Raw genomic sequence first — 12,910 nt, 5'->3', positions numbered from 1 at the left:
TCAGGAGAATGTTTTTAGGGGTTCTTCTGGTTCAATCATACAGCTGTAGTTGATTTTCGTGTCAGGTTTGTTGGGATTTTTTAATTCTATAAATACTACTCTTTAAAAATCAACCACAGCAACAGAAAAAAACGTTTTAATTCACTTGGCATTTGTAAAATTGTTTTCAAGAAAATGCTCTTGATAGCAGCTCCTCAGTAATGTCTTAGTATCATTACTATGCTTCCAGCTTCCAAAATATTTTACAAATGTTAAGAGTTCTGAGCCAGAGGAGTTAGTATGTCTTGTGCCTTCCACATGTATAAATGGTATTTGTATTCTTCATGGATATAGACACACAGAAAATGTTGAATTACCTGCAAAATATCACAACTCAGATGGTGATACTGGACTGGAGTCACCTTGTTTGCACAGTTGCTTGCATTATTTGCCATTCTGCATGTCCAGTTCTGTTGGGGTGCACTTGTAGTTGGACCTGCTTGTAAGCCTTTTTTAATGGTGCTTTTTACTTTTCAATTAGGCCTCCGATTTTTAGTTCGTCTCTGTACAGATATGGGGCTGAAGGAAGTCCAGGAATATATAACAAAGCTCAAGAAAGTGGAAAAATTAAAAGAAATAAGAGAGCAGGTAAGTACATAAATGAAGCTAAAATAGTGTTTATTTTACTTCAAGGTAGAATGTGTTATTAATTTCCTGGTTTAGAGAGACTTATGTTTTGAGGTTTGGGGAGTTTAGTTTTAAATTACTGATCAGTCTTATATCTGTCTGAATAGTTTTTGAGTACCAGATTTTCTGTGATTTTTAATACTAGTGAAAGATGGACTATGTGGATGTGGTGGGAATGCTGGAGCCACTTGCATAATTCAATGTCTCTGGAATGTCATCTTTCCTACCTACTTGCTAGATTTCATTTAATACTTTAGTGTACTTATGAGCCAAGTAATAATGCAACTATAGGGAGAGATAGGGAGCCTAAGAATTTGCCTTTTTCTTATATGCAAAGCTGCAACATTGACAGATCACATAGGTAGACGTAAACTATTTGTATTAGTACCAATTTTTAAACTGAAAAAAAATGCATGGAACAGCAACAGGCTGTGAAAGGTATGAGATCATAACTTGTCTTCTGTTCAGAAGAGTGAGCTCACATTTGTGTGTGTGTGCACTCGTGCATTGTTTTCTTGCTATTCTGGTGATAAAGTAAGATTTTAAAATGAAAAACAGCTGCTTGTTTGAAAAGCAGTACCCGTGCTGTTGAGCTGCAAAGTGTTCAAGTTTGCTTTTCCTATTGCCTCAGAGCTACATAGTCACATTAGGACACGTTAAGTCTTAACTAATTTTCTGTGCTCCTAGTAACACTTACTGGGTCCCCTTTGATTCCAGATAATGTGTACATGCATCCTTAGATACTTTTACTTAAATTCCAGGGAGTCTGAGTATGCACGTGAACACTAGGACATTCTAAAAATGAAACTCACAAAGGGAAACACTGATCAAAGGATTCCAGCTTTATGCTACAACCATACTTTGAAGGACTAGCTGAAGTGTATTGGTTTGAATTTTCAGTAAATGTAAAATTTAAAGCACTTGTGAAAATGGACAAAAGAAGCAATCTGCAGCTGTAGTGGGATTAGTATTCCTCCATGTCTCTCCATAATCATATCAGTAAGCAAAACAGATGACCAGATATGTTTCTATTCTGCAAAACTCATAATTAAGAGATCTCTCTAAAGTGTGTTAAACAGGTTTTGCTTGGTTTCTAGTGAGTATCATTTCAATGTCAGTAATATACATAGCTCTTTGCAGTAACTTTCAATACCTCAGCACTTTACTTGGGAAAGCTCACCAATTAAGCCAGTTACAACTGGATTATTTTATAGTTCATAAGAGAGACAGAGGTCCCTGGAGACAGAGAGGCTCTCTATTTCCTTGCGTGTAATTCTGGCTTTTTTTTTTTACACTGAAAATGTTAATTATGTACCACAGATCTGCAAATGTCAAGGATTTTAAGGAAAACACCTTTTTTCCTTTCAGAAACTTAATGTTCGAATATGTTACAAAAAAAAAGTCATATCTCTTTCTGTTTATTTCACATTGGAAGTGGGAGATTTCCGAAACCATTTCTCTACTTTCTCGTGAGGAAAAAGCTACCAGTAGAATATTTAGAAGTTTTAATCATCTAAGTTACTTAAGATTTTAGTAACACAGAAATTACATTTAAATTATGGGGTTTTTTTCATTCTGACTTCATCGTGTTAAGGGAATTCGTACTTGTCATATCTGAATGCAGAGGTATCAGTGGAATCCAGTACAGATGCATGGTAGCACAAGTTACTGCATAGTAAAGGAACAAAGACTAAGAAAAGGTGTTTCAGAATGCACTGCAATTTAGTATGTGGCTGTCCTATATTAGAAGTTGAGTATCTCTGTGACAGAATCCCAACATCAGTGCTGTCTTGCAAACAATAGCCCTGCAGTTCCTTTTTTTTGTGATTGCATCCAGGTTCCATACCCTGGTTTTGGGTTGGAGATTTTTTTTTTCTTTCTTTGATTGGGGTCTGTGTGTGATTTTTTACTCTTATGTCTACCATCTGGCTTTGAAATTAATAGGGTTTTTTGTCCTAAGAATTTTCTTCTGTCGTCCATGACCATATAGTCATAAACTATACTGTCAAGTTCTAAAATTATCAAACCAAAATTTTAATATTTCACCACCTAAGTTTCCAATAGGAATACTGGTTTCAGTTAGCAGTACCAGATATAGTTCAATTCCTGCTCCCAGTTTCAGACTAAGCCATGATTTTTTGATTGCACCCAGTAAACACAAAATAGTTAAATGCTAGTATAGTATACCTGCATTTCAAAGTCTGCACACAGACTTTGTCTTCCTGTAGAAATTTATCAAAATTTGCTATTCTGGCATTGTTTTTCCAGAATAAGTACATCCACATGGAGTTTTTACCAAAATAAATATTCTGGAGTACTTATTTCCCTCACTTCTCAAATATGGACAAGTTGTTAAATACTTCCAGCCAAGAATCTGAGAACATCTGTGGAGTTCATTCCCTGTAGAAATTTTTCTCCCTGCCTCTCACAGCATTCAATTTTTACTGCAACCTTCCTATGTTGGGGCATTCTGGGGGGGATGTTGGGTTCGTTGTTTGGTTTTGGTTTGGTTTTTTGCTGCATTAATCTTCCCTTTTCATGTTTCAGTTTAAAAAGGACAGGTAATAGTGTAAAAGTTCACACAAGCTCCTTGGCACTGATGTATACACACATTACTACTTATTTCCATTAAGTGAGCTTAATGACTGAAAATGAGGGGCTGATGGGGTGTGCTGTAAAGCAGTGATGATAGGTGCAAATGCTGGCAGGGACTTACTGCCCTTACCTTCAGGCATCTACATCTGGGCTAACCATCCTAAATGTCTTTTGCAGTCATGGAAGAGAAACAGGCATTTTTAGGGTGGAAACCTATTTTGAATGTCTGCTTTTAGTATGAGATTACTTACAAACTACTCGCTTGGAACTTTACAGGAATTAATCATATGCTTAAGCTGTAGTACTGATGTAGTATTTTGGGAGTAAAGTCCTAGGATGTAAATGCCGAGAGGGCACTGTCATCTAGGGACTGCTTCCGTCTGGCAGTCAGAAGCTGAGCTTCCCCTGTCAGACTTGATGTCAGTCATTCAATGTTTGGAGAGTCTGAACATGCTTCCTGAAGGATTGATGTATGCTACTTCACTGGACTGTGAAAACGACATTTAATACAAAATTCAGAGAACATATTTTAGACTTGAGGATTTCCCAAAATAAATAAAAAGTATGCGAAATTCTAGTTCCAGACTAAATTGCTCCTAGACTAATCCTGGTTTCACACTAGGCTCAATGCTTTCCTGTCTGACTCCTGTGAGTTTTGATTTAAGAGTTCTTTCTTTTTCTGTTGGCATGAATCTTGAAAATTCTTTCACTTCTTTGGTACCATTCCAACTTTGCCAGACTCCATTATATTGTTCTGGTGAAAAATGAGTGAAGAAGCTTCAGTAATTGACCTGAAGACATGGTTAGGTAGTGTGCACGTGTGTTTTATTCAGATCCTGAAGTCATATTTTGAAATAAGATGCAGAGATACTTTATTAATATCTGAGTACTTTAAACACCAAGTTTTTGTACCTACCTATCAAAAAGTCCCTTGCTGAGATATATGTTCTTGTAATTGACAAGATGTATGCGTGAGAAATTCGGTGTTTTGCCAGGAGAAGCTGAGTCTGCCATGTCATACAGAGGTATTGTTTTGATAAACTGTTAAAGTTTTCAAATAACCCTTAAAAAAAACACAGCTGGAAGATGTTTATGGTACCTTCCTCTTTGCAAGAGAGCTGACTTTTTAAACACAGCTTTTAAAGCATTTACCTTCACCTTTATCTTGCATTTAACACTCAACAGCAAATTAAATTTTGCTGTGAAGTACAGTGCTGTGCCAAGAATTCAAAATCCAAGATCCATAGGGTGAATAGTTTTTTTATAGATTCCCGTACTTCTCCCCTTTGAGTCTTTACAATAATAAAATGCTTTTGGGATTTACAAGATGTTAATAGGCAGAGGCTACTTTGAACTCATGCAAGGAGGGCTATGTTGCCTGTTTTTTCAGCTGTACTTTACAAAGGAACATCTGAACTATTTTTATGCACATTCCTTGTATAAATTTTATCTGAAGAAAAATAATTTATCGAGATATTCTTTTTGAATTTCACAGAACTCTTGTTTTACGTAAACACTGGATTTAACAATGATTTTAAGGACAGTTTTGTATGTTGAAAAAACAGGGTTTATTAGTTGCAGTATAGTAAGTCTAGTTTAATGGTCTTCTACTGTTTATTAATAAGCTAAGTTGAATTTTCAATAATTATCTCTAGTATATATATATTACTAAATGGGGGTTATTGTTCTGTTCTTTTCAAACCTTTTTCACTGTTCCCCAGCGCATTAAGTCTGGCAGAGATGGCAGTGCACGTAACCGCAAAGAGGGAGGTGGTGGTAAGTACGCAAAGCCTCTGCTTAAATATGCAATTTGTCAGGATCCTAAAGAAAACAGTTTTTCTGAAAGTGTTTGTAAAGTCTCCTTACATTCTGAAATGCACACAAATATGCATTGAGCAATATGGAAGTACTTCACAAATTGTTTCAAACTTTTTGATTATCTCACTGCTGTATGAAACGACAACTTGTGCAGTAGCATGGATTTGGTCTAACATTTGTGTTTTATATACAGATATCAGGGTATTTCTAAGGCTAAATTTCTGCTTTTTTTCAGTACTGTGGACTTGAACATTTTTATCCCTCTAACTTGGTATTTGAACACTTTTATCCCGTTAACTGTGGAATATTTACTGTAAGGAATGATTTATGATAACAAAACAGAACACATAAGCCACAAAAACCAGGAATTCATTGTTTCTTTATTTAACACTGGGGAAAGGGAATTTTTCGCCCACCATCTAATCTACTATGTTAGGTGTTCGTTACAAGTTCGAGAGGCTGTTCTGTGCAACCAACTCCATAAGGATAACATACCCTTACTGTCTTTGAGTTCTTCCTTCCCCTTTTCCCAGTATAGCAGAAGTGAAGTACTAGAGTCTTCCCTAAAGGAAAGCTTGCTCACTGACTACTCAGCCTCTCTGATTCTATAGGTTTACAATGCTGACTTCCATAAATATAAAACTCGTGCAATGTAAGTCAGGAAACTGTCCTGCTTCATCTTTTCTGCACTAGGTAGCCTGCATATTGCAGAGCTAATGATTTTTTCCTCCCACTATTAAATCCGTGAAATGTTATTAATGTAAACCTAAATGTTCCCCACTGCCACTCTAAGAAAACTAGCAGACCTAAGGCTACTTCAGCCACCTGGACAAAAAAATCCATATTTTGACCCAAAAAGGAAATGGTTTCTTTGCATTGTGCTTTTAGTTTATCTTAATATCGATGGGTCTCATAAAAAGATATCCCCTATAAATTCTTGCCTCTCTTCCCTTCCTTTTACAGTGAAATAATTTATGATTTTTTTTTCTTATTTGGTAACTTTATTTCTCCATCTACATAGCAGATATTTTACAACATGTATCAAATTCTGTAGGGCCATGAAAAGTCATGGAAATTATTAGTGTAATCTGAAGATGATCTTAAAATGCTGTTACATTTATGAAGACTGCTCTCCTAGATTCTCTAACGCCTAAGAGTGAGTGTTGGGTGCTTAAGAGAGATCTCATTCCTTTTTCAGCTCAGTAGTTTCACTAGAGAAGCTTTTAAATCATTTCTTGATATGTAGAAGAAACTCCGTACACCTAGGATTGAATTTTACCTGTTCTGGGCCTCAGGCCAAAGTAATTCTTGGAGTGAAATTCCTTGATTTGGTAACAGAGAGGAATGGAAATGTTTCTGGTCTCTCCTGTGTTACATAAGCCTTGTAATCAGGCAGCCAGCTAGAGGTGCCAACAAAACATCGGCGTGAGACAGGATTGGTCCTTGTTCTCTGTCATAAAGTAAGATCCACTTTGTCTTAAAATAAATAGAAATGAAGAGCAGCATTGGTAGCAGGCAAGGATATTTACAGCTATGCAAAACATTGCACCAGGCATGTAGGCAAAGGGCACGAAGGGTCTCTTATCTTACAGCTCTATTTCGTAATTATCCCCACCCTCATTAGTGAAAAAGGGGTATGTTATCAGGAGAGAGTGTGTTAGTAATTTAGCAAAAGATATAAATACTGATCAGGCTGAAAGGATGGTAAAACAACACTGATCCCCCAAACTACCAGTTTGTCAATACTTCTTTTAAGGACAGAAGTATCTATGAAAACTTGTTCTTTTTTTTTTTTTTTAATTAAAAAAGAGAATGAGAGAGTAAGCAGGGACAAAATTGACCTAGAATTTGCCCTATCCATAATTCTTAGATTGTCGCTGGAGATACTATGTCAAGGATATGAAAGAATGGAAAAAACCAGTTTGGGAACAAGTCTGTATAAGAGCATGTTTGAGAAGTCTTCGTTATACAAATTCAGTGCCAAAGATCCAGCCTCTCTGGAAATGACTCCGCAAACACGCAGCGGTACAAAGAAGGTCCTGTATTGAGCCTAGAGTTAACTTGTCTGCTGGGATTCTTAATTAAAAGTTGTGGTGAGATACTTACATGTATTTTTCGCACAAGTTAAAGGCGTTACGCATGTTTTAACTGGTAATATTGACTCTGGGGAGCCTTATCAGAGAAGAAACTGCACACTCACAGCGTCAGATGTTAAGGACTATGTTGTAGTTTGTCTGCCTTTTACTGAGGATTACTGAGTAATTTTGTCTAATGTTTGGCATTATTTAGCTGTGTTATGAGCTGTATTTTTGGAGTTTAATAAATTTCTGTACATGGCCTGTGTCAAGACACATGTGAAATATAAACATGGGTTATTTTATTTCATAATGACTTCAAAAGAAGAATTTTTTTTAAATGGTATACATTTTAAGATTAGTCTTTTCCAGTAGTGTTGCCAAGACTAAAAGGGATCGTTTTTCTACACTGGATGAGGGATTTGCCATCATTACTGAACCCAGTGAAGCATGGAATCCTCCTTAGCTTAGTACTTACTAGCTAAATTAACGTACTTACTAGCTAAATGAAGTGTGTATGCATACCAAATATTTTAGGTATGATGCCTGTTTTATTTCTTCCCTTCCAGCTCGCTGTCCCCATACTTGCTGGCATTCCTAACGGATTTTTTTTTCCCCCCAAGTATTTTGTCCCTATATAGTTATTTATATTATAAGTATTAATAATTCAGACTTCCTTGGTCTAGGAAATATGATCTACAGTTGCTATTAAAGAGGAAGCTAAGAGGAAAGAGAACTAAGCTGACAGGGTTTGTACTTCAAAGGTCATCCACTACTTTGCCAATATAAATTAAAACAGAAGGTGTATGAGATGCACTAAAGCGCAATTTGCGCAGTAGGATTAGTGTATGTATGAATGGCACACAGAATGGAAGCAGGGAGACCAAGAAAACTGACATCTGTATCAACATCAGTTAAAGTCTACTCTTGTCGTATGTGGAAGATGAGCATTAAATCTAAAATGCCTACCTAAAATTGAAAACATTTGTCACTCTTATTATAAAAAGTGAAATTTTCTTCTCCCTACAATTATCAGATTTATGATTTTCAATCTTACTGGATTTATGTTGGAAGGAGATGACTTTGATACGGTCCTGTTAAAATTATTCTTTTTACTATATGAAAGGAGAAAGAAAAAGAAAAAAAAACAAAAACAAAGCACCACAAAACCCTGAAGGAAGCTAACAGTACATCTCAGTTTAGGCAGTTCTCAAAGATTTCCTTTCCAATAATATTTTCTTGGTTTTGTGCTCATTTTTTTGTGTTTTGCAGAAATATGATGGTAACATCCAGAATTTAGAAGTTAGGGCGCTGTGGTTTTTACTACATAAGAGATTTTTATTGTTTAATAGCACGGTGCCTTTAGATAATGAAAAGTATGACTTTAAGGAATACATTGCCATAGCAGTGTTTACTTGGTGTTTGCATTTGCCGAGCTCTCTGAATGGGTGGGTTTGTACTACTGGATGAGAGGAGCCATGGAGTCTCGGACAGGAGCCCAAAGAAGCAGTGTTGAATTCAGAAGATGAAAGGCTGAGCGCTTTGCATTCTCCTTATTACCTAAGCCTGTCCAGATGAATTTGGAAAGGACACCATGTGAGAGTAATTTAGGTGTCTTTTCCCTTTTTCATTTCACTGGTGATGGTGTTGGTGGAGAAATGGGTTTGTCCGTCCTGTATTCGAACACCTCTTACCATCTCATAGGGATTTCCTCATATATTATGGAAGCACATTATACATGTTACGGCTGTAAGCATCACAGATAATCTTGACTGAGAGGCAAGAGATTTTCTTGTTACCCTGCAGCCAGGACCTCATGATCACTTACATTTTCCAGGCTTTGTGTGCCTGTTGATGCCTTGTTAATTAAAAGTCATTGTGAGATGGTTCCATTGGCTGTGTGTGCAAAATAGAAAAAATGTTTTCTTAATAGACAGGGAAATCTCTGAGTGAAGAGAATATCTTAAGTTTTCTGCTATGAACTCACCTAAGGAGTTAGCTGAACTGACACACCAGATCAAATCAAAATGAGCTGCAGTGGAGTTAAAAATTGCATCACTTCCCATGCCGTTTCACAGTTTTAATATAATAGTCTGGCTTCTACATTGAACTTACTCTTCTCTTTGGTCAAACCAATGCCCATTGTTCTCCAAAGATAGTGTCTGCATTCCAAATATGAAAGATACACAAAGCTGCATTAAAAGGCATTCTGGATTCAATGGAGCATTAACCCACTGTGCACTTTGTTACATAAGCATCTTGCAGAGGAGGTGGATTACCAAACAACCTTACCCTTTGTTATCTTTTCCTGATGAGTAAAATAATACTAAAAATTCTAATTTACATCCTTTGTGATATTGGAGGAATATCGAGTGCAGTAGTCTCATCACTGTAATTGCAACTAGTGAGATTCCTTTAAAAAATAAATACAAATACGGTGGATTTTATGGGTTGGAGTACAGACAGGTATCATGTGATGTAGGAAGTACAGAAACACATAAAAAGATTTAGAATGTTTTTTGCTAGATATCACTTCCTAAAATAGGATTATTACAAAATAGGATTACTCTTGAAGTACGTTGCTTTATTTATTTTTCTGCCATATAAAACTAACCATTTTTTCAAAACTAAGTTTTATGCTTTGATTCTTTTTTTTTCCCCTCCAAATTCTATGTGGAGGAATTAATTCAAATTAGTTTTTGTAAGGTGTCGAACAAATCTAAATAAATGGAACATACTATAATAGAATAAATTAAATAACCTAAATATAGTATTATGGCCATGACTTTTAACCAGATGAGAGAAAGGAATGCACTGTAAAAGATATCAGCGTGCAGAGTCTATTATTTATGTCTTTGTATGCATAGTCCCCAGTTAAGGCTGCTGAGGGGAAGATAATGTCAGCATGATAATCCAAGTCTAAAGTATAATTGTTTTACAGAGTAAATGTATTTAAAATCAGATTTTAAAAATATATTGACCAACTCTACTTAATCAGTTACTGTTGCTTTTTCAACTGAAACCTGGAGCCATGTTCCTGCAGTCAGTTTATGTGTGTGTGTCCACATTTTCACCCCAAAGTGAGTACACAGGGACTGGCCTCCACATGAACTATAATAATAACATAATTAATAAAAGCACAATAAGTAAATAAGGAACAGGTATTCATTGCAGTGAAGGCTTCCTTTGATACAGAGAACAATTTAGTTCAACAGTGGTCTTCCATTATTCAAAAGCTGTCTTTAATTAGGAGCATGTGTTTGTACAGTTAATACAGTAATGCAGATAGAATTAATTTGCAGTTTGAGAAACGTCTGCTTGTAGTCCTTTGATTGCAAGGGCAATCAGAAAGACATTAACACTCAAAGCTGTGTTATTAGTAGAGAAAAACTACAAATAAAGCTTTTTATCCAGAGTTTTTATTATTATACTTTGACCCAATGTTAGCTTTATTTTCTTCTGTATATTACTTTGGTGAAAGTTAGTTTCATTCCCTAATCCAAAATGTTATAAAATCTTTTTCCTGGATAGGGTGAGGGCAGCAGGGAATGGTGAGTAGAATCTGTAAAACTCATCTCCCAAAAGTATCCATGTCTGTGATAAAATGCTTTAAAAACAATTCCTTCCCTGAAGTTCTCTTCACTGTAGGATACCAAAATCCTGAAGTCTGCATTGCAAGCTTGTATTCCTTAACATTGCCAAATTATGTGTGAATATATACTGGATAAAAACATGTAGATGATTTATCTGCAAACAGAACTAGAAAAAGTAACTTTGAAATCAGATTTAAACTTCCGGTATATCATGTTAAATGGTCAACAGAATTTTTAATAGCTGCCATATTGGCAGGCAAATCCTGTATCTCATGGCAGAGTGTCAAGAAAAGCTTACCTCAATTAGCTCAACAACTAGGACATTCCTCCTGAAAGCTGGAACTCTGGGTTTGAACTCCCTCAGGTGAAGGAAGGCATTGAAGCCAGACCTCTGTTCCTGAGCTGCTGTCTGACATCTCCATGTAACGCAGATGTTGTCAAGCACCTCTTACTTTCTTCCGTATGTACTTTCAAAGGAAAGATACTTCTCTTCCATGTCTTAATGGGGTTTTGCCCATTAGCCTAATTTAAACTAATTGTGGGCTGCTACCAGAAGAGGTGTTAACCTTGCCTTCACTCTTGCTGAAGATATAATGCTCATCTAGAGGTAAGGTGAGCTGCATTGCTTTGCTGATCCACCCGAAAAAAGTTTTCATTAGGTTACTTCTAAATGTATCAGGAAGATGCTCCAGCACAGCCTGCTGCCACTGGACAGCATATGGAAGGGGATACGATGCAGGGCAGGAAGGGCAGAGTGCTCCTTTCTGTGGTGAGGTGGGGCTAGAGTTGTAGGTTCAGAGGAAACGAAAGGTGGAACTCCTTACCTCAGGTTCTTACGCATGCAAAAATTTCACAGGGTCACAAGAGAAGAACGGGTAAGTTCTTGGAGAATAAATCCATCGATCCCATTATTAAACACGAAGAGCTGCCCCATTTCCCCGAACGGGCATTTGATTTACAAACTGTTGAAGGCTAGGAAATTATTCTTGGAGAGCTACTGTATATGCTTGCTTTACTTACAATGCTCTTCCCTCAGCATCTTGTGATCTTTTGTATGGACAATAAGCCAGTTTAGATAGACCTTTAATCTAGTAAGGCATCCGTATGTTCTTGCTGCTTAAGTGTTAAGAGGACACTGTGCCCATAGACACCTACTCATAGTTTTTCCCAGGGTGTGTTTACTCAAGGTGGGATGTATTGATCAAATAGTGTGCAGTTTCTGGAAACAACAGCCCACTCCCTCTCAGCACTTCTTTTCTTTCCCGTTCCTTTTCCTGTGTTCTTGCTGCTTTCCTTGCACTACTTCTAGCATTAATCTCACCCTTTGGTGAGTTGATCCAGTCCATTAAAAACAGTAAATAATGTGTTTGGGCAACTGAATCAAGTCTGAAACCTGAAAAGTTGTGTGAAGAGCTACATTTACTCACTGTTACAGCACTCCACAATTCCATTTACTGTATTGGCTCATAAACAGAACGGAGAGCTTAGGCTCCCGGGTCACAGGCTGAACAACCTGCAGGCATGGCCATTTTGGGCAACTCAATCATAGCAATATGTGCTTAAGGAACTTCAGAGCTATGGAAGGGGGAGCAGGTTGGACATCCAGTAGGTGGGGAGAGAAAAAGAGAGGGAAATTGACTTCAAATTTTGGATTTACTGCCTCATTCCTTTCTTGGATGTAACCCTAATAAAACTTAAGGGTCCTAGGTTGTCCAAGAAAGCCTCTGTTTTCAATTGTATATTTTTAGGAAAATGAGATGTACAGGTAACTTGTGGATATTATGTTTATCCCAGCCAGTTTGGTTTGTTTACCATCCTTCTTTTCTGTCTTTTAGTTAATACAAAGTCTTTCACCTTCCTGTGGTAGTATCACTAAACCCCACGTGTTTTCCTCCTTCGCAGTAAAAAACCTTTGATATGCTATCTTCTTCCTCTTTTATTTTCATTATACCCAGTTCTTCCGTTCTGGAACCAACCAATTAAACCTGTGGAGTTTCTTTAACTAGCTCATTCTTCCCCTAGTTTAGTTTCTGCTGTGTTGTTCCTGTCTTTGCAACTCTTTACTGCTTCTTCCAATTTTATTCATTATCTTGTAAATTATTTCTTTTCCACTGCACAAGACTCTGCGCCTACATCTATCCTACTCTTTTTCTCCTTGTTATT

General features: G+C 36.8%; 1 protein-coding gene across 3 annotated transcripts in view; it reads left to right on the top strand.

Annotated features, from left to right (window-relative positions):
* The window catches only part of IFT88 (intraflagellar transport 88), a 45,319-nt gene that overhangs the window by 29,884 nt on the left and 2,525 nt on the right, over positions 1-12,910 (top strand). For all 3 annotated transcript variants that reach the window (XM_027677201.1, XM_027677200.1, XM_027677199.1), the window contains exons 23-24: positions 521-627; positions 4,983-5,037. In XM_027677201.1, the coding sequence (XP_027533002.1) occupies positions 521-627; positions 4,983-5,037 (162 nt within the window). The remainder of the gene's footprint in view (positions 1-520; positions 628-4,982; positions 5,038-12,910) is intronic.

The sequence above is a fragment of the Neopelma chrysocephalum genome, unplaced genomic scaffold (assembly GCF_003984885.1).
Source record: "Neopelma chrysocephalum unplaced genomic scaffold, ASM398488v2 Primary Assembly neopelma1_43, whole genome shotgun sequence".
NCBI lineage: Eukaryota > Metazoa > Chordata > Aves > Passeriformes > Pipridae > Neopelma > Neopelma chrysocephalum.
This window is presented reverse-complemented; position numbering and strand designations above follow the sequence as displayed.